The sequence below is a fragment of the Rana temporaria genome, chromosome 3, assembly GCF_905171775.1.
Source record: "Rana temporaria chromosome 3, aRanTem1.1, whole genome shotgun sequence".
Classification (NCBI taxonomy): Eukaryota; Metazoa; Chordata; class Amphibia; order Anura; family Ranidae; genus Rana; species Rana temporaria.
The window spans coordinates 462691052-462714083 of NC_053491.1; the positions used below are offsets into that span (position 1 = coordinate 462691052).

The window sequence follows — 23032 nt, forward strand, 5'->3', positions numbered from 1 at the left end:
TATACGCTTATTGCAATTTTTATTACCAAAAATATGTAGAAGAATACGTATCAGCCTAAATTGAGAAAGAATTTGCTTTTAAAAAAAAAAAGAAGAAAATTGGGGATATTTATTATAGCAAAAAGTACAAAATGTTGTGTACAAAGGTACACTTATCCTCTAATAAGTAACTATTACTCCTGTAATAAATAAAACTAATAAATAATAAAAAATATTGTAAATAAATAAAAGTAAGTTGTAATACTAATAAGCTATAATAGTAAGCAGTAAAACTAAAAACCTGCTCCCTGACCTTTCCCAATACAACCTCCAATGCCGGAAGAACCTGGCAACTGTGACCAAGGCCCTGCAAAACCACAAGATTCCACACAAATGGAAGTATCCAGAAACCCTGTCAGTCACACATAATGGCGTAACCAATCGCCTCTCTACCCTAGAAAAGGGCATGCAAACCCTGAGGCAATGGGCATCGTACCTGACCCACCACCAGCTGAATGGCACCGCAAACAACCTGACACAGTGCAATCAGTCTGGCAAGTGGTTTCACACTAGGGATGGGGAACGGTTCAGCCCAAGCATGAGTTTGGGCCAAACATTTGCCTCTTCGGCCGTTCGCCAAACATCCGAATTTGCAGGGTGTTTACCCCGATGAACACCCTGCAATTCACTGAAATGTCCTTATTTCTTCTGAGAAATCCTCACTTCCTGTTCTTCTTTCTGTAACTCCACACAGTAATGTGAGGCTTTCTCCCTGGTGTGAAGTGTCATGCTCGCCTCCTCCCTTGGACTACAGGAGAGTCAGGACGCCCACTAACACACAGCTCCTTTCTCTATCTGCAACGTAGAGACAGTCCTGACTCTCCTGTAGTCCAAGGGAGGGGGCGAGCATGACACTTCACACCAGGGAGAAAGCCTCGATTACTGTGTGGAGTTGCAGACAGAAGAACAGGAAGTAAGGATTTCTCAGAAGAAATAAGGACATTTAAAAGCAAAATGGAAGGATGAGGTAAGTGAAGGAGGACTGCACTAAGGTAAAGGAAGATGTTTAGGAAAAAAATTGTACCTTTACAACCCCCTGTAACATACAAGTAAAGAAAAAAGCCTGAACAAATAAAAATAGTTGCAGTCATCAGCTTTAATTATTGGTAAGCTGCTATTATGTTATTATTTATATTACATTTATATAATATTATTGGTCCTGAGTATAGATGCACTTTAAAGATGACTTTGACATGACATAAACCCTATCCGGAGGTTGTGTTGACTACAGCAGCATAGACGACCTCTTCATTCTGCTTTGGATTCCCAGCTGGACTTTTCTCCTTCAGTTTTGTTGTGTTTAGCTTGGCATATAGAAGGTTACCCTGAGGAAAAAATCAAGAATACATAAGTTCCATACAATTTAATATAAAATATGTTCCTGTGCTGCAAAAAAAAAAAAAATCATATAAGATCTAGCCAGCACCAATTTTTGTTTCACAAAAAACAATAAATAAAAAATAAATAAATAGAGGTACCCAAATACTAAATATATCATCATTATAAATTAATTGAAAATAAATTATTATGCAATAAAAATAAAACACAAGCTGTTGCGTGCTTGGATAAGGGCCTTGGATGGGTTTTTTTTGGGGGGGGGAACTCCACGCCATTTTTTTTTATTTGGCGCAGAGTTTTGAATTGATACATGTCCCCTGGGTCCCCAAACACTTTTTATGAAAATAACTTGCATATAAGCCTTTAAAATTAGCACTTTAGATTTTTCATATTCGTGTCCCATAGGCTTTAATGGGGTTCCGATGTCGAACAAATTTATTGCCTGTGCGCATGTTCTGATGCGAACCGAACTGGGGGGTGTTCGGCTCAACCCTAATAGTCAGAAGGTTGTATCCCTTGTGCTGATTCCTCTTACGTTAGTAGAAAAACTCTGTCCTGCTCCCCCCACATTGTACTTTTGGTAAGGATTACAAAATAATTTTTTTAGGGAAGTAAATATTAATAACTAGTAGTAGCTAGTGAGTCATATTCAGCTGTTTTTCTTCTGCAATGTTGAGGATGTTTTATAGTATATCCAAACTAATTTTTCTGTTCTAATGAGTCAGGAACATACCCCGGCATTTATAAGCACCCAGGTAGCACAGAGACCTTCATTTCATCACCATGGAATGGTTTAAAGCAAATATTGATTGCTCAAGAACAGGAAGGTATGAAAGTTGTGGAACCATCCTGTTCTAGTTACATCATCTCATCCTATTTGTCTACATACTGTAGAAGTTAGTCCTTCAGTTTACATATCTGGAGTTTTAGAAGAGCTCAAAAGGATCTTTAACAAACATATCATAACTGTGCCTTTCAGGCCTAGCAATACACTGAGACAGAAGCTTATGCATCCAATAAACTCAAACACAAGCAAAGTAGCTTGGTATATGTAGTGCAGTGTAGTCAGGAATACAAAGACCTGTACACTGGGAAGCGAAAAAAGCAACCTGTTGAATAATGGATAGCCCAACATAGGAGGGGCAAATCTACAGTTCAAGACTTAGGCAGAGTTCACATATATGCGCCCTCGGTTCCCAGCATGGGGTCTGGTGCGTTATTGTTCACCGGTTCAGGTGTGAATCAGGTCAAATTTTTGCCTGAATTTGCACCAGAACCGGACCCAAACACGCACAGGACCCTTTTGGAATGGGGACCGCAGCCACCCTGGACATGTGCGAACCGTAACTGGATTTGCAACTTGTTTAGGCTGTCATACAAGACCTTTTCGTTTTTTAGTGTTTTAACCAATTAAGCCCCGGACAATTTGGCTGGCCAAAGACCAGAGGACTTTTTGCAATTCGCTTTAACTGACAATTGCGTGGCCGTGCGACGTGGCTCCCAAACAAAATTGGCATCCTTTTTTTCCCAACAAATAGAGCTTTCTTTTGGTGGTATTTGATCACCTCTGCGGTTTTTATTTTTTGTGCTATAAACAAAAAAAGAGCGACAATTTAAAAAAAAATGCAATATTGTTTACTTTTTTCTATAATAAATATCCCCCAAAAATATATAAAAACAATTTTTATTTCCTCAGTTTAGGCCGATACGCATTCTTCTACCTATTTTGGGTGGAAAAAAAATATCGCAATAAGCGTCTACAAAATAGGGGATAGTTTTATGGCATTTTTATTAATAATAATTTTTTACTAGTAATGGTGGCAATCAGCGATTTTTTATCATGACTGCGACATTATGACGGACACTTTGAACACCATTTCGGGACCATTGTCATTTTTACAGCGATCAGTGCTATAAAAATGCACTGATTACTGTAAAAATGACACTGGCAGTGAAGAGGTTAACCTGTAGGGGGCATTGAAGAGGTTAAGTGTGTCCTAGGGAATGATTTTAACTGTTAGGGGCATGGCTATGAGTGACACGTCACTGATCGCTGCTCCCGATGAGAGGGAACAGATGATCAGTGACAGTGTCACTAGGCAGAATGAGGAGATGCTTGTTTACACTTGCTTCTCCCCGTTCTGCAGCTCTGCGACCCGATCGCGGCATGGTTAATACAACCGGTTAATACAAACTGCACCCTTGATACATGATTTCACCAGTACTACAGGGTTTCTGAAGAGAGAACAGCAGTAATTGCCACCTTTCAGACTCTGCTTACAGACTGAGGAGGAGGGGCCACTTGTCTGATTCATTAACTTCTAAATTTCAGCTTGAGCTATTAGGTTCTGTAATTTCCAAGCATTTTCATTTAGCAAAAGCAGATCAATTTGTGAAATAGGGACCCTGAGAGCCCATCCCATTCGCACATATGTGAACCCAGCCTTTGAAGTTTTCCTGCAGCTTGAGGATAAGGGACATTTTTTAGGACAGTGATGTGCGTATTTTGGACAGAGCGGAAAACTGGTTCGTAAGAGGCGTAGAAAGAAGCCATGTATGTCAGACTGAAACAATCATCACTGAACAAGGGTGGTAGCTTTTAACACTTTCTGTCTTCTACATATAGTGCCATTTTAATATCTCTTCCCAATGTTTTGACAAAAATCCACACCTTCGGCCATATAAACTGAAGGACTAACATCTGTGAAGACATCCTAAAATCCTTGTACATTCAACATCTGTCTTTCCATGGTGATTGGATTAAAGGAGTTGTAAATAAAAAAAAATGTATGCTGAAATTACTGTTTACAGGGTATAGAGACATAATAGTTAACTGATTCCTTTTACAAACGATTAAAAATACATAAAAGAATCAATCATATAATGTACCTGTAGTTTCTAGTTTCGTTTTTGCATGTTGTTTCCTGCTTCTGTTTTACAGAGCCACAGAGCCAATACAGGGCAGTGATGGTTTGGAAAACGAAACTGATTGGTGCTGAGGGGTTTTAGACACACAGGGGGAGATTCACAAAGAGATACGACGGTGTATCTCCTGATACGCCGTCGTATCTCTGAGATCCGACGGTCGGATCAATGCGACTGATTCATAGAATCAGTTACGCATAGATCTCCCTTAGATCCGACAGGTGTAAGTGACTTACACCGACGGATCTTAGGCTGCAATCTTCCGCTGTCAGCTAGGTGGAGTTTCGTGTTTTACTCGCAAATAATATGCAAATGAGGAGATACGCTGATTCAGAAACGAACGCCCGCCTGTCGCTTTTTTTTTACGACGTTTGCGTTCGGCTTTTTCCGGCGGATAGTTACCCCTGCTATATGAGGCGTAGCTAATGTTAAGTATGGCCGTCGTTCCCGTGCCAAATTTTGAATTTTTACGTCGTTTGCATAAGTTGGTCGCGAATACGGATGGCCGTAATTTACGTTAACGCCAAAAACAATGACGTCCTAGCGATGTCATTTGGAGCATGCACACTGGGAAATTTCGCTGGCCGCGCATGCGCAGTTAAATCGGCGCGGGGACGCGCCTGATTTAAATTGTACACTCCCCCTAGCCGCGGAATTTGAATTCCGCCGGGGGAGTTACGATCCGCCGGCGCAAGTTTGGAGGTAAGTGCTTTGGGCCCGATCCACAGCCGCCGAGCGCAACTTAACTTTTCAGAGTTAAGTTACACTACCGCAAATCTCCCAAGTTAGGTGCCGATCCACAAAGCACTTACCTGGAAATTTGCGGCGCTGTAACTTAACTCCGTCCGGCGCAAGGCGTTCCTAATACAAATGGCCGATTCCCATTTAAATTAGGCGCGCTCCCGCGCCGGACGTACTGCGCATGCTCCGTCGGGTAACTTACCCGACGTGCATTGCGCTAACTGACGTCGCTCCAACGTCATTTGCTTAGACGTTAGCGTAAATGGCGTCCAGCGCCATTCACGAACGTCTTACGCAAACGACGTAGAATTTCAATTTCGATGTGGGAACGACGGCCATACTTAACATGGCTTAAGAGAGCTAGGGCTGAGCCCTAGTTTTACGCGGTGTAACTCGACGTTAACGACGTAGAATTAGCGCGACGGGCCCGTCGGAACGTTCGTGGATCGCCGTAAGTGTTCATTTGCATATTCTAGGCCGGCCGCAATGGCCTCGCCACCTAGCGGCCGGCCTAGAATTGCATCCTTAAGATCCGACAGTGTAATTCAATTACACATGCCGGATCTTCTCCCTAACTATGGAAAACTGATTCTGTGGATCAGTTCCATAGTTAGGACCAGGGATACGACGGAGTAACAGCAGTTACTCCGTCGTATCTCGGATTTGGCCCTTTGTGAATACTACACTAGCCTCGCAAAATTGCGCCGGCGGATCGTAAATCACATAGATTACGCGGATCTAAAGATCTACCCCAGTAATCACACCTCCTTGATTAGTGACCACAGAGAGAAAGCTCCCAGTACTGTGGTTATCAGGAAACAGACAACCAGGAAGTGTGGAGATCAGAGAAGAATTACAGCAACTTGAGAGCAAAAATGAACAATGAGGACATGAAAACAGCACAGCATTAAGGTAAAGGAAGCTATTAAGATGAAAAAAAAAAAAAAAAAAATTCCTTTACAAACCCTTTAAGGTAATATAACATGAATGCAGTGCTTGTGCTCTCTTAATAGTCTAAGGGCCAGATCCACATAGAAATAGATCGGCGCAGCGTATCAGAGATACGCTACGCCGCCGTACCTTACCTGGCGTAATTTTGAATCCTTAAAGATTTTGCGGCGTAAGTTATGGTGACGTAGTGTATCTCTGGCGGCGGAATTCAAATTGGCGATTAGGGGGCGTGTTTCATTTAAATAAAGCGCGTCCCTGCGCCGAATGAACTGCGCATGGTCCGTTTCTAAATTTACAGCCGTGCACTGCGCTAAATGACGTCGCAACAACGTCATTTTTTTTAACTTAGACGTGAATTATGTCCATCCCAATTCACGGACGACTTACGCAAAAAAAAAAAAATTCAAATTTCGACGCGGGAACGACGGCCATACTTAACATGGCAAGTCTAATTATACGCCGCAAAATACCAGCCTTAACTATACGCTGGAAAAAGCCGACTAAAGACGACGTAAGAGAATGCGACGGCCGCGCGTATGTTCGTGGATCGTCAGAAATAGCTAATTTGCATACCCGATGCGGAAAACGACGTGAACGCCACCCAGCGGACGCCGAAGTATTGCATCTTAGATCCGAAAGGCGTACAAGGACGTATACCTGTCGGATCTAACCCAGATGCCGTCGTATCTTGGTTTGAGGATTCAAACCAAAGATACAACGCGGGTAATTTGAAAGTACGCCGGCGTACTCTGTCTGTGGATCTGGCCCTAAGTTTTTAAGAATATGTCAACTCATATAAATCCAATAAGTGCAGATCCACACAAAGGGTTGCTGGGGAGGATCCGTCACCAAAAGCAAAGTTCACACTGACCCTTACCCCAACAGGGCTTGTGTATAGTCAATTCCAGCTCTCCCTCCATAAGAAGAAGATATGTTGCTCTGGTTGAATTAAGGTGTCTGTACCACCTGGGTGGATACAAATACTGGGGTATGTTTTTGACACTAGAACTGAAGAAGTGCTTGGATATTTAATATTGATCTTTGACATTAAAAAAATAAGTCCAGGCGTATGTGACTAACTACTACTAACTTTACCATGACACAGATAAAGGAGAGCCTTCACAGAGCAAATAATAAAATATTTCTGTGGCCAGCAGGTGGAGCTCAGGGTCCCTGTTTCACATGTTTTCCAGGCCAAATTGATCTGCTTTTGCTAAAGGAAAAATGCTTGGAAATTACAGAACCAAATAGCTCAAGCTGAAATTTAGAAGTTCATGAATCAGATCAGTGGCCCCTCCTCCTCAGTCTGTAAGCAGAGTCTGAAAGGTGGCAATTACTGCTGGTCTTTTTGGAAACCCTGTAGTACTGGGGGAATTATTTATCAAAGGTGCAGTTTGTATTAAAACACAACTAATGGCCAGATTCACGTAGACAGGGCCGATCCTAGGGTCACATGCGCCTGGGTGCAGAAATATTTCTGGCGCCCCTACAAGGGCGTGGTCACCTTACTAACTCCTCCCCCTTTACAAATGTTTCTATGGCAACGATTCAAACACAGAGATGCTCCCCTAAGGGGGTTGAGTGAGAGAGGTCAGGCTGAGAGAGAGATGAGAGAGAGAGAGATGAGGCAGAGAGAGAGAGGTGAGGCAGAGAGAGAGAGAGAGAGAGAGAGATGAGGCAGAGAGAGAGAGAGAGATGAGGCAGAGAGAGAGAGATGAGGCAGAGAGAGAGAGATGAGGCAGAGAGAGAGAGAGAGAGGCGAAGCTGTGTGAGAGAGGGGTGAGGCAGAGAGAGAGAGAGAGAGAGAGAGATATGAGGCAGAGAGAGAGAGATATGAGGCTGAGAGAGAGCGATATGAGGCTGAGAGAGAGGTGAGACAGAGAGAGAGAGAGAGAGAGAGGTGAGACTGAGAGAGAGAGAGAGAGAGAGAGAGAGAGAGAGAGAGAGGTGAGGCTGAGAGAGAGAGGTGAGGCTGAGAGAGAGAGAGAGAGAGAGAGAGAGAAGTGAGGCTGAGAGACAGAGGTGAGGCTGAGAGAGAGAGAGGTGAGGCTGAGAGAGAGAGAGAGAGGTGAGGCTGAGAGAGAGAGAGGTGAGGCTGAGAGAGAGAGAGGTGAGGCTGAGAGAGGGGAGAGGACGGCTGAGAGAGAGGGAGAGGACGGCTGAGAGAGGGAGAGGATGGCTGAGAGAGAGAGAGAGAGAGAGAGAGAGAGGACGGCTGAGAGAGAGAGAGGACGGCTGAGAGAGAGAGAGGACGGCTGAGAGAGAGAGAGAGAGAGAACGGCTGAGAGAGAGAGAGAGGACGGCTGAGAGAGGACGGCTGAGAGAGAGAGGACGGCTGAGAGAGAGAGAGAGAGAGAGAGGACAGCTGAGAGAGAGAGAGAGAGGACGGCTGAGAGAGAGGGAGAGGACGGCTGAGAGAGGGAGAGGATGGCTGAGAGAGAGAGAGAGAGAGAGAGGACGGCTGAGAGAGAGAGAGGACGGCTGAGAGAGAGGACGGCTGAGAGAGAGGACAGCTGAGAGAGAGAGAGAGAGAGAGAGAGAGAGAGAGGACGGCTGAGAGAGGACGGCTGAGAGAGAGAGAGAGGACGGCTGAGAGAGAGAGAGAGAGGACGGCTGAGAGAGAGAGAGAGAGAGAGAGAGAGAGAGAGAGAGAGAGGACAGCTGAGAGAGAGAGAGAGAGAGAGGACGGCTGAGAGAGAGAGAGAGAGAGAGAGGACGGCTGAGAGAGAGAGAGAGAGAGAGAGAGAGAGGACGGCTGAGAGAGAGAGAGAGAGAGAGAGAGAGAGAGAGAGAGAGAGGACGGCTGAGAGAGAGAGAGAGAGAGAGAGAGAGAGAGAGAGAGAGGGCGGCTGAGAGAGAGAGAGGACGGCTGAGAGAGAGAGAGAGGACGGCTGAGAGAGAGGGAGGACGGCTGAGAGAGAGACAGTGTCCAGCAACATCAAATCTGGTCTGACTTGAAATTTCCCGCCCACACCCCTTTCCAGGCACAGAGTGGCTGCACAGGGGGTTGTGGGCGCACTGGGCGGGCACAGGGGTGACACGGGGAGGAGGTGGGTAACACTTTGGTTATACGCATTGTAACGTTATATATCGAATTATGGCTTTAAATACAGTACATTGTGGTAAAATGTTGTGTTATGCATTAAACAATCTTACCTCTTTGCTAATTTGGTTAATGCTACGCAAACCTACAACAATTGTCTCTCAGCCAGTGTAATCCACCTTACTTGATTTGTTTTAGGATACTGCAATCTAACATCCTAATTTTAACCGTATCTTAAAATATATAGATCAACCAATGTAAACCACTGTAAACTGCAAACCACAATGTAATCAAGTCTGTTCTCAAGACTTTTATTGAGTGCATTGGTACGATTCCCCAACTTTTATATGCTGACATATCTCTCACCCAGTGGAAACAGACTGTGAAAAGCAACGTCCACATTTATATGATATTAGCTTAAATATTAGTGCTATCCTGACATGTGTTACTATTACAGTATTTAAGTTATCTCTCAGTCTTCAAAATCTGTCCCGCTAATATATTTTCTCTGTGGTAGTTTGAAAAGAATTCCGCTATAGTGATCCTTTGCAGGTAATGATTGCCTGTAAGTCAGCGGACCTAACTTACCTCCTCTTCACCTATACAGCGGGCGCCAGGCGGGAGATGACACTGCTGCGGGCATGAGAGGACACTGCTGCGGGCATGAGAGGATACTGCTGCGGGCATGCTGGCGGGCGGGAGATGACACTGCTGCGGGCATGCTGGCGGGCGGGTCAGTGGGCGGCAGAGGTTGGAGGTCACGGCGCCCTCGCTGACCCGTCTTGGACGACACATCGGCGCGCCGCTCAGCACCATTTACCACCAGGGGCAGCTGCTGCGGGAAAGCACAACTCGTTGGCAACAGTCAGGGACCAACGGTGCTCCTGACACTTTGGCGCCCCCTCCCCTCTGGCGCCTGGGTGCAGTGCACCCCGTCTCGGATCGGCCCTGCACGTAGAGCCGCGTATCTTTATGCCCACGTAGGGCATACCATTTGCACTACGCCGACGTAACATAGTGAGGCAAGTACTGTATTCACAAAGCACTTGCTCCCTAAGTTACGTTGGCGTAGCGCAAATGGCCCGGCGTAACCCCGCCTAATTCAAAATAGGCAGGTAGGGGGCGTGCTCCATGTAAATTACCCATGACCCCATGTAAATGAGGGCCGTTGGTACGGCGCATGCGCGCGCATGCTCAGAATCACGTCGCAAATACTCCTTGCTTTCGACGTGAACGTAACGTAACCTACAGTACGCCCAGCCCCATTCACGTACGCTTACACAAACGTAAAATACGACGGCTGTTCCGTCGTCCATACCTTGCATGGGCTGCGCCATCTTTTAGGTGGTTTATCTTTACGCCGGAAAAACGTCTTACGTAAACAACGTATCGGGCGCAAGTACGTTCGTGAATCGGCGTATCTAGGTAATTTGCATACTCTAGGCGTAAATCCCCGTACACGCCCCTAGCGGCCAGCGTAAATATGCAGCTAATATACGACGGCGACTCGTATCTTAGCAACAGTGAAGCGTATCTCAGTTTGAGAATACACTTATAGATACGACGGCGCGGATTCGGACTTATGACGGCGTATCTACTAATACGCCGTCGTAAGTGTTTATGAATCTGGCTATTAAAGGTCTTGTATGGCAGTCTAAACAAGTTGCAAATCCAGTTACTATGTCAGACACAAGGCTCATAAATGGAGAACCTACTTCTTTTATCTCCCCTAAGTGAACCGAGTTTTCCTTCCATTGTACTTTACATGTTTTCAACCCCAGACACTGCAGTTTGCCATGGGAAGATTTTAGCAGCAGAGGCAGTGTTGTCACTTTAGAACGCAGTGGGTGTGAATAGGCAGGGCCGGACTGGGCATAAAAACCAGCCCTGGAAATTCTTTCATAGCAGCCCCAGTGGCGTAGCGGGGGTTGTCAGCACCCAAGGCAAGTAATTTGCACCCCTAACCCGCGGACATTTAGCACGCCGAGTCCCTTCCACTCGTACAGTATTAAACCCCTTATGCCCTGTACACACGATCGGTTCATCCAATGAAAACGGTCTGATGGATTTTTCATCAGATATCCGATGAAGCTGAAGCTCATCAGTCGTGCCTACACACCATCAGTTAAGAAAACAATTGTGTCAGAACGCGGTGACGTAAAACACTACGACGTGCTGAAAAAAAAATTAAGTTCAATGCTTCCGAACATGAGTCGACTTGATTCTGAGCATGCGTGGATTTTTAACTGATGGACGTGCCCACAGACGATCGTTTTTTTCTATCGGTTAGTTAACCATCAGGTAATTTTAAAACAAAGCTCCTAGTTTTTTAACCGATGGATAAAAAACTGATGGGGGCCACACACGATCGGTTAGTCTGATGAAAACGGTCCATCAGACCGTTTTAATCAGACAAACCGATCGTGTGTACGTGGCATTAGGATATACCACTCTTTCTCTTTGTTCTCCTTTCTTTACCTTTTATCTCTCTCTATCCTAATGTCTTGTCCCCACCCCCTATCTATCGCTCTTTATCCATCTTTCATGTTCTTTCTCACTCGTTTTCTTTCTTTATCCCCCTCTTTTAATTCCTTCTCTTACTCCTTGTTTTTTTCCTCTCTCAACTCTATATCTAAACACACACACACACGCACAGTGTATGTATTTACACCTATATGTATATTACACCCAATAAATAATTGTCTTATGGGGGAGGATGAATTTCAATGTAAAATGTGCCATGGCCATAGCACCCACCATAAAGCATCCTCATTCTGTACTGGGGGCTCTAATATAATTCTGCTGTGGCAGATGAGGAAGTGTGTACAGTGTGTGTGTATCATGTGTGTACCCTCTCCTGCAGGGATTGCAGACATTACAGGAGATGGTCAGAGACTGCAGATATATATTACAGGAGATGGTCAGAGACTGCAGATATATATTACAGGAGATGGTCAGAGACTGCAGATATATATTACAGGAGATGGTCAGAGACTGCAGATATATATTACAGGAGATGGTCAGAGACTGCAGATATATATTACAGGAGATGGTCAGAGACTGCATATTATAGTACAGGAGAATGTCAGAGATTGCAGACATGGTACAGGGGACGGTTAAGGATTGCAGACATGATTGATTCAGGAGATGGTCAGAGGCTGCATTTAAAGATGAACTCAATGTACAGGTATATAGTATTGCAGGGTTGCTCCACTCTATTTAAACTATCTCTGCAGGATCAAGGCAGTCTTTATCCTTTGAAAGTACAACCAAGTGACAGAAGAAATAATCACATCCAATTTCTAAAATACAAATTTTCTTGCAAAAACTGAACTGCTCAGGATTAGTGGAGGACAGTAACCAGTTAATTGGTCTGTTAAGCTTTTAGCCTCATCCAGCAGTAAATCCTCCAACAAAAAAAAACTCCCATCAAACAATCTGTGCAGCACACACAGAGCTCTGCCTAAATAGCTGATTATAGGCTGAAATGGTTATGTCCCTGGTCTCATAGAACACTGCTGCAGCGTCTTCCAGAGATCTTATCAGTGTGATCAGACAATGTGCAGGTCAGGTTATAGGCAGAAACAGGGAGACAAGAGGTGTGTGTGTGGGGGAGGCTGATTGATAACCTGCACACTGCCTGATCACATATCTGAAAGACACTGCAGCCGGCCAGCAACATGTTACTGTTCAGATTTGTGTGTCCTGAGGCTGCAGAACATGGATTGTTGTCATCCTACCTTTCCTTTCCTGCATCTCCCTCCTAGCGTGCCCCATTCAGCCTCACTCCAACACTTACAATCAAATGTGAGCGGGGAAGAGCTACACTGCCTGCTGATTGGCTGTGGATGGACCGGAGGAGGAGCAGGTCCTCCCTTGAACTCCTTTATGCAGCGCTATTGGCTGTGGGTTCCCTACTAGAGAAATGACTGGCCAGTGGCCAGAGAACACCCAGTAAGACCCGGTTCACACTGGCGCGACTCGTCAGGCGACACAGCCGCCTGACAAGTCGCGTCCCATTGTAGTGAATAGAACCGTTCTAATAGGAGCGACGCGAGTCGCTCCGACTTAGAAAAAGGTTCTTGTACTACTTCGGGGGCGACTCGGGGCGATTTGCATTGACTTCTATACAGAAGTCATTTTGCAAATCGCCTTGGAAGTCGTTTTCAGGTCGCCTGGCCAAGTCGCCCCCGAAGTCGTGCCGCCCCTGTGTGAACCGGCTCTAAGTGTTCCCTCCTGCATTATCCTCCTCCACAGCACACAGACCTGACAGTGCCTGCCGCATGATAGTCACGTGCTCCTCCAGCCCTCCGCTCTGCTGCTGGAATTTATTTCCTCATCCAGCCCCCAGTCATGTTCACAGCAGCCAGCCTACCGGGATATTTCCCGCTGTCCCGCTAGGCCAGTCCGGCCCTGTGAATAGGTGTGGGTAGCTGCGGACTGACGAGCTATAGGCTTGTAAATCAGCAGTGACAATCCTAATAGCCAAACCCCCTGCAACATCCCATCTCACTTAAAGCGGAGGTTCACCCTAAAAAACATCTATGAACCATCCCATACAGCATACTAGCGTTAGCTATAGTATGTTTTTTTTTTTTTTTTTGCTGTATTTACCATTTAATTCTTTAGTTTTGTTTCAGACTCCCGCGGGGAGTAGGCGTTCCTATGAAGAGGGGAACATGATTGACGTCCGGCTATGGCGCGTCACGCGTTCCGAAAATAGCCGGAGTAGGACTCGGCTCTTCACGGCGCTATACGGCGCCTGCGCACAGACTAGGAGCTGACTGCGCAGGTGCCGTATATATCTGAGTCCTATTTCGGCTATTTTCGGAACGCGTGCTGCGCCATAGCCGGACGTCAATCATGTTCCCCTCTTCATAGGAACGCCTATTTCCCCGCCAGAGTCTGAAACAAAACTAAAGGATTAAACGGCAAATACAGCGAAAAAAACATACTATAGCTGACGCTAGTATGCTGGATGGGATGGTAGATAAAGATTTTTTTTTTTAGGGTGAACCCCCGCTTTAAGTCCAAACAGAGAGAGTAATTAATTAAGAGTGGCAAGGCTACTCTATATTTAGGAGCAATGCAGCATTGTTTTTTCCAGAGGAAACTGTTCTAGGTGGAATTCACTGTCAGGTTTAAAGGGGTTGTAAAGGTTCATGTTTTTTCATCTTAATGCATCCTATGCATTAAGATGAAAAAACATCTTAAGATTTGCAGCCCCCCGTTTTACTTACCTGAGCCCTGGAAGTCCTGCGTCGCGAACGCGCTCTTCCGCTTCCCTGTCTTCTCAGCTCTACATTGGATAGATTGATAGCAGTGCAGCCATTGGCTTGCGCTGCTGTCAATCAAATCCAATGACGTGGCCACCGGGGGGCGGGGCCGAGTCCTGTGGTAGGCGGCTATTGACACCGAATACAGGATTCGGGAGTGCACCCGCAAGGTAACCCCCTTGGAAGAGCACTTTCCAGGGGGGTTACCACAAGCTTTGAGGAGCCGAGACAGCGGCTGTGGGACCCCAGAAAACGTAGTTCGAGCTGCACAGTGGAAGTATAACATGTCTGTTGTTTAAAAAAAAAACTAAACCTTTAGAACCCCTTTAACATATATTTGTGAGGTTTTGCAGAGATAAAAAGAGAATAGGAAACCCATCTATTTATGTTCTCACCCAAGATTCCCAAAACCTTTACCCAATATTCATACATTTTTCAAATTGAATTTATAATGTCAGTTTAAAATCTTCTAAATGTAAAAAAATATATATAATATAGACACAAAACCATAATAATTTCCCATGACATTGGAAATAAAAGCAATTATAACTGAAATTATAGTAATTTCCCCCATTCCCATCCATATTTGGCCCTTACATCTTGTCCATTTTCCATCTCGTTACTTGCCGCTTCATCAGTGCCATCCACCGGCATATCCTCAGGTTTCTGAAATCACCCAACATCCAAATCATATACTTCCTTCATCTGAGAATTCTTAAAATCAACTTTACTTATAGCAACAAAGGAATTTACAAAGGAAACACATTGTATGATTATCCCAATAGACACATTTACAAATATCAATTTTCAAATGTTGTTTTTTTGTGTAGTCTCTTTCACGTTGTATTACCGTATTTATCGGCATATACCGCGCACTTTTTTGCCCTGAAAATAAGGGCAAAATCGTGGGTGCGCGATATACGCCGATACCCGCTTCCTGCGCCGTGTTTGAATGCCTGCACCGACATATACCGAGCGCAGTACACTCACGTACATTCGGCCAGGCCCGGCTTTGCTCATAGTCACGCATAAACGTCACAGAGCGTGAGCACGAGCGAAGCCGAGTCTGGCCGAATGTACGCGAGTTTACTGCACAACGGTATATGTCGGTGCAGGCATTCAAACTGAGCGCGGGAAGCGGAGATTCGACGGGTAACAGCGCGGGAGGACACCACCGAAGCCGCCGATGGACGCCGGACCCGACGGGGAGGACACCACCGAAGCCGCAGACAGACACCGGACCCGACTAGGAGGACACCACCGAAGCCGCAGACGGACGCCTAACCCGACGAGGCCACCGGTGGATGCCGCGCAAGACACCAAAACTGTAAGTACTAAAATGTTTTTTTTACAGGAATGCGGGTCCACATTAGGGGTGCGCGCTATACGCTGGAGCGCGCAATACCCCGATAAATACGGTAATTGTCCATGCCTTGACATCAAAAGGCTCATTTGGTCTTCCGTATGCTAAAATAAACACATATTTGATACATTAGAGCAGTGCTCAAGAAACTGCACCCCATGGGGCAAGTGCAATTCTGTACTTGCCTTTTACTGGGGCACTAATCTTCCCACTCAGACCAGCAATGGAGCACTGTTCCCCTCATTAATAACAATAATGGAACACTAAAATGGGACACTATTCCTCCCACTGACACCGACAATAGGACAATATTGCTTCCACTGAAACCAATGATGGGACACTGTTAATCACACTGTCTCCAATGATGGGTACTAGTTCTCTCACTGACACCAATGATGGGGCACTATTCCTCCCACTGACACCAACAATGAGGCACTCTTCTTCCACTAACACCAATTATAGTGTACCATTCTTTGATTGACAGCAATGATGGAGCACTATTGCTCCTACTGATACCAAAAAAGGGTGTATATTTGACAGATTTACATTAGGGAGGTACAACAAGGATAAACTACTTTTACAGGTAGCTGGGATAACATCAAACAAATATAGAAGATCCAGAAACTCAATGTAGCACTCAGGATTTGGTGGCTGATATTACAAGAACAGTTTTCTTTGCCACGTCACATGATGCACACAAGGCAGACTGAATCACTTACTACCCATTAACTGTGTTGAAAAAGTTATCACGTCCTGCACCAATATAGGAGTAGGCGGTGTCATGATGGGGCCACAGTCACCCAATGATGGCTTCACTGAGTGGAAGCCAAGTTGGGTTAAATCATATGAATAGGTGGTCAGGAAAGCTCCCCTTAGCTCCTGATTATGGTCAAGATCATATGATCTTGTCAGACTGACTTCACATTTACGATTTGTGTTTTTTGCAAATTGTTCTTTAAGAATGTTACCGGTACTCACCTTTGTGCTTATTTCACAGTATGGTGACTCCTCAGTTGTCATATTATCTGTAAATAATCAGAAATAAGCTCCATAAATTGTATTCACTAAATTGGCAATTCTTTTATTACTTGACATACCATATATACTCGGGTATAAGCCAAGTTCTTCAGTAAAAATTTTTGTGCTGAAAATGCCCCCCTCGGCTTATATTCGAGTCACCCTTTTGCGCCTGATCTCCCGAAATTTGGGGACCCGGTACCAAACTTGGCACACTCTTATGCTGCCGGAGAAGAAGGCATCTGCAGAAGAACCGGGGTTCGCCGAGTCAACAGCGGAAGAGGGGAGAAGATGGAAGAAGACCCCCGGAGAGCGGAGAAGCCCCCCCCCCGGAGAGCGGAGAAGACCCCCGGAGAGTGGAAGAAGAAGCCCCCCCTGGTAATAGAGCTAATAAAGAAGACAGGGGGGGCATCCGGAGCAGAATAATAAATTATTTTAAAAACCCTTGTGTTGTGTGTTTACTAACTTTAACTTTTTGCCTACAGGTGAATGGATAGGGGTACGATGTACCCCATATCCATTCACTTAGGGTGGGGGGCCGGTATCTGGGGGCCCCCTTATTTGAGGGGACTCCCAGATTCCTATAAGCCCCCGCCCGCAGACCCCGACAACCAACGGCAAGGGTTGTCGGGAAGAGGTCCTGTCCTCATCAACATGGGGACAGGGTGCTCTGAGGTGGGGGGGCCCGCAGTGCGCCCCCCTGCCCCAGAGCACCCAACCCCCCCATGTTGAGAGCATGCGGCCTGGCACGGCTCAGGAGGGGGGGGGGGCGCTCGCTCGTCCCCACTCCCTTCCTGACCGGCCGGGTAGCGTGCTTTGGATACGGGTCTGGTATGGATTGTAGGGGGACCCCTACGTCGATTTTTCGGCGTAGGGGGGTCTCCTTACAACCCATACCAGACCTAAGGGCCTGGTATGCTCCTGGGGGGTGAACCCATGCCGGTTTTTTCTTTGAAAATTGGCATGGAGTTCTCCCTCAGGAATGCATGCCGAGCGACGCTGTCATTTTTTTTTTTTTTTTTCCGACGCAACTTTTTTAAGCCGTCGCGATCCTCAAAACTCGGCGTAACGTAACTTCGCGCATGCGCAGTACGGCCGGCGCGGGAGCGCGCCTCATTTAAATGGGACTCGCCCCATTTGAATAGGAACGCCTTGCGCCGGCGGAATTTTAGTTACACAGCCTGAAATTTTTAGATAAGTGCTTTGTGGATCGGGCACTTAGGTAGAAATTTTAAGGCAGTGTAACTTAAATGGGATTTTTTAAGTTACGCCAGGTTTTTGTGGATCTGGCCCTCGGGGCCTGATTCCCAAAAGAGATACGCAGACTTAACTGCTGTTCAGTCTGTGCCTAACTTTGGAAACGATCCTCAAAAGGCTTTTTCCAAAGTTAGGCAGAAAATCTGACATGTGTAAGACACTTACACGGTCAAATCTTAGGATGCAGTACCTCATCCGCCGCTGGGGGCATTTCTCATTGAAATGCAGCTTTGAGCATGCAAATGAGGACTTAAGCAGATCCACAAAGCATTTCATCATTGTGATTTCTGCGTAAGTTCCGAATTTGCTTGCGCAAAACTAGGGCTGGTTTTACAATGTGGAAAGTTAGTCACACCTTGTAAAGGCCCATTCAAGCGACGGCATTTGGTATGCATTCCTGAGGGTGAACTCCACGGCAATTTTTAAATTCAAAACCGGCATGGGTTCCCCCCCAGGAACATACCAGGCCCTTAGGTCTGGTATGGGTTGTAAGGAGACCCCCCCTACGCCGAAAATTCGACGTAGGGGTCCCCCTACAATCCATACCAGACCCGTATCCAAAGCACGCTACCCGGCCGGTCAGGAATGGGAGTGGGGACGAGCGAGCGCCCCCCCCCTCCTGAGCCGTGCCAGGCCGCATGCCCTCAACATGGGGGGGTTGGGTGCTCTGGGGCAGGGGGGCGCACTGCGGGCCCCCCACCCCAGAGCACCCTGTCCCCATGTTGATGAGGACAGGACCTCTTCCCGACAACCCTTGCCGTTGGTTGTCGGGGTCTGCGGGCGGGGGCTTATCGGAATCTGGGAGTCCCCTCAAATAAGGGGATCCCCAGATACCGGCCCCCCACCCTAAGTGAATGGATATGGGGTACATCGTACCCCTACCCATTCACCTGGAGGCAAAAAGTAAAAGTTAGTAAACACACAACACAAGGGTTTTTAAAATAATTTATTATTCTGCTCCGGAGGCCCCCCTGTCTTCTTTATTAGCTCTAATACCAGGGGGGGCTTCTTCTCCTGCTCTCCGGGGGTCTTCTTCCACTCTCCGGGGGGGTTTCTTCTTCCGCTCTCCGGGGGGGGCTTCTCCGCTCTCCGGGGGTCTTCTATCTTCGCCGCTCTCCGCTGTTGACTCGGCGAACCCCGGTTCTTCTGCAGCTGTCCGGTGCCTTCTTCTTCAGCGCTGGCTGCCTGCTATCTTTGTGTGTTAGCTCAATTACTAGCAGGCAGCCATCGCGGTCTTCTGTGACGTCAGGTTCTTCTTCTCCCCTCTTCCGATGTTGACTCGTCGCCTCTTGACACTGCAATGATGGAAGCGCGCCTTGCATCCCATTTATATAGGCATCACCGTCCCATCATGCTCCGGCAGGTACCCACGTGGTGGGTGCCTACCCACATGCACCCACCACGTGGGTACCTACCGGAGCATGATGGGGCGGTGATGCCTATATAAATGGGATGCAAGGCGCGCTTCCATCATTGCAGTGACAAGAGGCGACGAGTCAACATCGGAAGAGGGGAGAAGAAGAACCTGACGTCACAGAAGACCGCGCTGGCTGCCTGCTAGTAATTGAGCTAACACACGAAGATAGCAGGCAGCCAGCGCTGAAGAAGAAGGCACCGGACAGCTGCAGAAGAACCGGGGTTCGCCGAGTCAACAGCGGAGAGCGGCGAAGATAGAAGAAGACCCCTGGAGAGCGGAGAAGACCCCCGGAGAGTGGAGAAGCCCCCCCCCGGAGAGTGGAAGAAGAAGCCCCCCCCGGAGAGCGGAGAAGACCCCCGGAGAGCGGAAGAAGAAGCCCCCCCTGGTATTAGAGCTAATAAAGAAGACAGGGGGGGCCTCCGGAGCAGAATAATAAATTATTTTAAAAACCCTTGTGTTGTGTGTTTAATAACTTTTACTTTTTGCCTCCAGGTGAATGGGTAGGGGTACGATGTACCCCATATCCATTCACTTAGGGTGGGGGGCCGGTATCTGGGGGCCCCCTTATTTGAGGGGACTCCCAGATTCCGATAAGCCCCCGCCCGCAGACCCAGACAACCAACGGCAAGGGTTGTCGGGAAGAGGTCCTGTCCTCATCACCATGGGGACAGGGTGCTCTGGGGTGGGGGGGCCCGCAGTGCGCCCCCCTGCCCCAGAACACCCAACCCCCCCATGTTGAGGGCATGCGGCCTGGCACGGCTCAGGAGGGGGGGGCGCTCGCTCGTCCCCACTCCCTTTCCTGACCGGCCGGGTAGCGTGCTTTGGATACGGGTCTGGTATGGTGTGTAGGGGGACCCCCTACGTCGATTTTTCGGCGTGGGGGGGTCTCCTTACAACCCATACCAGACCTAAGGGCCTGGTATGCTCCTGGGGGGGGGAACCCATGCCGGTTTTTTCTTTGAAAATTGGCATGGAGTTCTCCCTCTCAGGAATGCATGCTGAGCGACGCTGTCATTTTTTTTTATAATTATTTGTTTTCCCGGCGCGTATATTTTTTTTCAGCCGTCACAACTTTAGTGTCCCGTCGCAATCCACAAAGCCCGGCGTAAATTACGTTCGCGCGCTGCACGTCGGGAAAATTACGTCACACGCATGCGCAGTACGGCCGGCGCAGGAGCGCGCCTCATTTAAATTTTAAACGCCCCCCGGAGAGGAGGACCGCCTTGCGACGGAGGCACTTAAGTTACACGGCCTGAAATTTCTAGGTAAGTGCTTTGTGGATCAGGCACTTAGGTAGAGATTTTAAGTCAGTGTAACTTAACTGCTGAAAGTTAAGTTAGGCAGCTTTTTTGGGAATCAGGCCCAGGGATACGACGGCGTAACAGCAGTTACGCCGGCGTATCCCTTTTGAGGATCAGGCCCGAAGTTTCAGGAAAAATTCTTTCCACAGCCCCCTGTGTATAACACGCAGGCACAGTTTACCCTCTATTTTCAGGGTAAAAAAGTGAGTGTTATACGCCAATAAATACAGTATTTGCCGACCAGCCACCGTTGGCTGCACGAGATCGCGTAGATATACGTCATCTCGCAGTTCAGCCAAAAGTGTCGCGCGCGCCCCCCGCTCGCCCTTGATCCAGACGCGTGTGCCCGGCGGGCGCGATCATCGCCAGGCACTCGCGATGGCTCGTTACAGAGCGAAAACCGTGAGCTGTGTGTGTAAACACAGCTCCAGGTCCTGTCAGGGGGATAAATTACTTATCGTCTGTTCATACAATAAATGAACAGCGATCTGTCATTTCCCCATGTCAGTCCACCCCCCCTTCAATTAGAACACACCCAAGGAACATACTTAACCCCTTCCTCGCCCCCTAGTGTTAACCTCTTCCCTGCCAGTGGCATTTTTATAGTAATCAATGCATTTGTATAGCACTGATCGCTATAAAAATGCCAATGGTCCCAAAAATGTGTAAAAAGTGTCCGAAATGTCCGCCATAATGTCGCAGTACCGATAAAAATCTCTGATCGCCGCCATTACTAGTAAAAAAAAATATTAATAAAAATGCCATAAAACTATCCCCTATTTTGTAAACGCTATAACTTTTGCGCAAACCAATCAATAAACGCTTATTGCAAAAAAAAAATTACGAAAAATATGTACAAGAATACATATCGGCCTAAACTGAGGACAAAAACCTTTTATAATATATTTTTGGGAGATATTTATTATAGCAAAAAGTAAATTTTTTAATTTTTTTTCAAAATTGTTGCTCTATTTTCGTTTATAGCGCAAAAACTAAAAACTGCAGAGGTGATCAAATACCACCAAAAGAAAGCTCTATTTGTGGGAAAAAATGGTGCCAATTTTGTTTGGGAGCCACGTCGCACGACCGCGCAACTGTCAGTTAAAGCGACGCAGTGTCGAATCGCAAAAAGTGGCCTGGTCATTGACCAGCAATATGGTCCGGGGCTGAAGTGGTTAACGACGTGAAAAAAACGCGCATGCTCAGAAGCAAGTTGTGAGACGGGAGCGCTCGTTCTGGTAAAACTAGCATTCGTAATGGACATAGCACATTCATCACGCTGTAACAGACTGAAAAGCGCGAATTGTCTTTTACTAACATGAAATCAGCAAAAGCAGCCCCAAGGGTGGCGCTATACGAATGGCACTTACCCTTTATAGTGCCGTCGTACGTGTTGTACGTCACTGCGCTTTGCTAGAGCATTTTTTTTCCACGATCCTGTGTAGGCAAGGCTGGTTTAACAATAATCGGGTTGAAAAAAACGTTGTTTTTTCTATACCATTGAAAATGGTCGTGTGCACGCGGCATTACTCTACAAGTGTGCAAAGTTTGTTGTCCAGGGAACCTACGGCCGGGGAGCACCGATTTTTCAAAGCCGGGCACCCCTTCCATAGACTCCCATGTTAAATGGTAATTTCTCTGGTGACTTTGAGGACCCGGTACCGACAGGTCGTAGGTCCCCTGGACCTACGGCTGGGGAGCACCGATTTTTCAAAGCCCAGCATCCCTTCCTTAGACTCCCATGTTAAACGTCAGCCTAGTCATGGGCACAGTGAGGCATGGGCACAGTGAGGCATGGACACAGTGAGGCAAAGTGAGGCATGCAGATGGACACCCTAGGCTTAAACTTGAGTCAATACGTTTTCCCATTTTTTTTGTGGTAAAATTAGGTGCCTCGGCTTATATTCGGGTTGGCTTATACTTCAGTATATATGGTACTTTTTGAAATATTTAAAATTGAACCCTGAGAAGATATTAACCCCTATTAACATCTATACCAGACCGTTAACTAAGGAGGGTCTGATATAGACAAAAATCCAGCCACTTTGTTATAAACAGGAAGAAGTCGGGAACTGTCATTTACCAGCAATTGAAATTGATTTTTTTTCTTTGGAATTCGCCATTTCACAGGCAGGTTAAGAGCATCCTCCAGGCATGTGATTTAAAGGAACTTTGTATTTTTAATATTTCACTTTAAGCATTAAAATCACTGCTCCCAGCCAAACTGATTTTTTTTATGCTTTGGCACATGACCCCCAGGGCAGTTTCTAGCAGGGGTGGCCCGTCCATTAAGGGCGCACGGGATGCCGCCCCCCATCTATCACAGCCTCCCCTCTGCATGTGTCCGGCCTCTTTCAGGACACC

The 23032-nt window shown here is 46.8% G+C and overlaps 1 protein-coding gene across 2 annotated transcripts in view; it reads right to left on the bottom strand.

Moving 5' to 3' along the window:
• Nucleotides 1-1117: 1117 nt before the first annotated feature.
• The window catches only part of LOC120933539, a 100506-nt gene continuing 78591 nt past the window's right edge, over nt 1118-23032 (bottom strand). For both annotated transcript variants that reach the window (XM_040346798.1, XM_040346797.1), the window contains 3 exons: nt 16655-16701; nt 14911-14979; nt 1118-1364 (listed from right to left, as the gene is read on the bottom strand). In XM_040346798.1, coding sequence (XP_040202732.1) covers nt 1245-1364; nt 14911-14979; nt 16655-16701 — 236 coding nt within the window. In that variant the 3' untranslated portion in view covers nt 1118-1244. The remainder of the gene's footprint in view (nt 1365-14910; nt 14980-16654; nt 16702-23032) is intronic.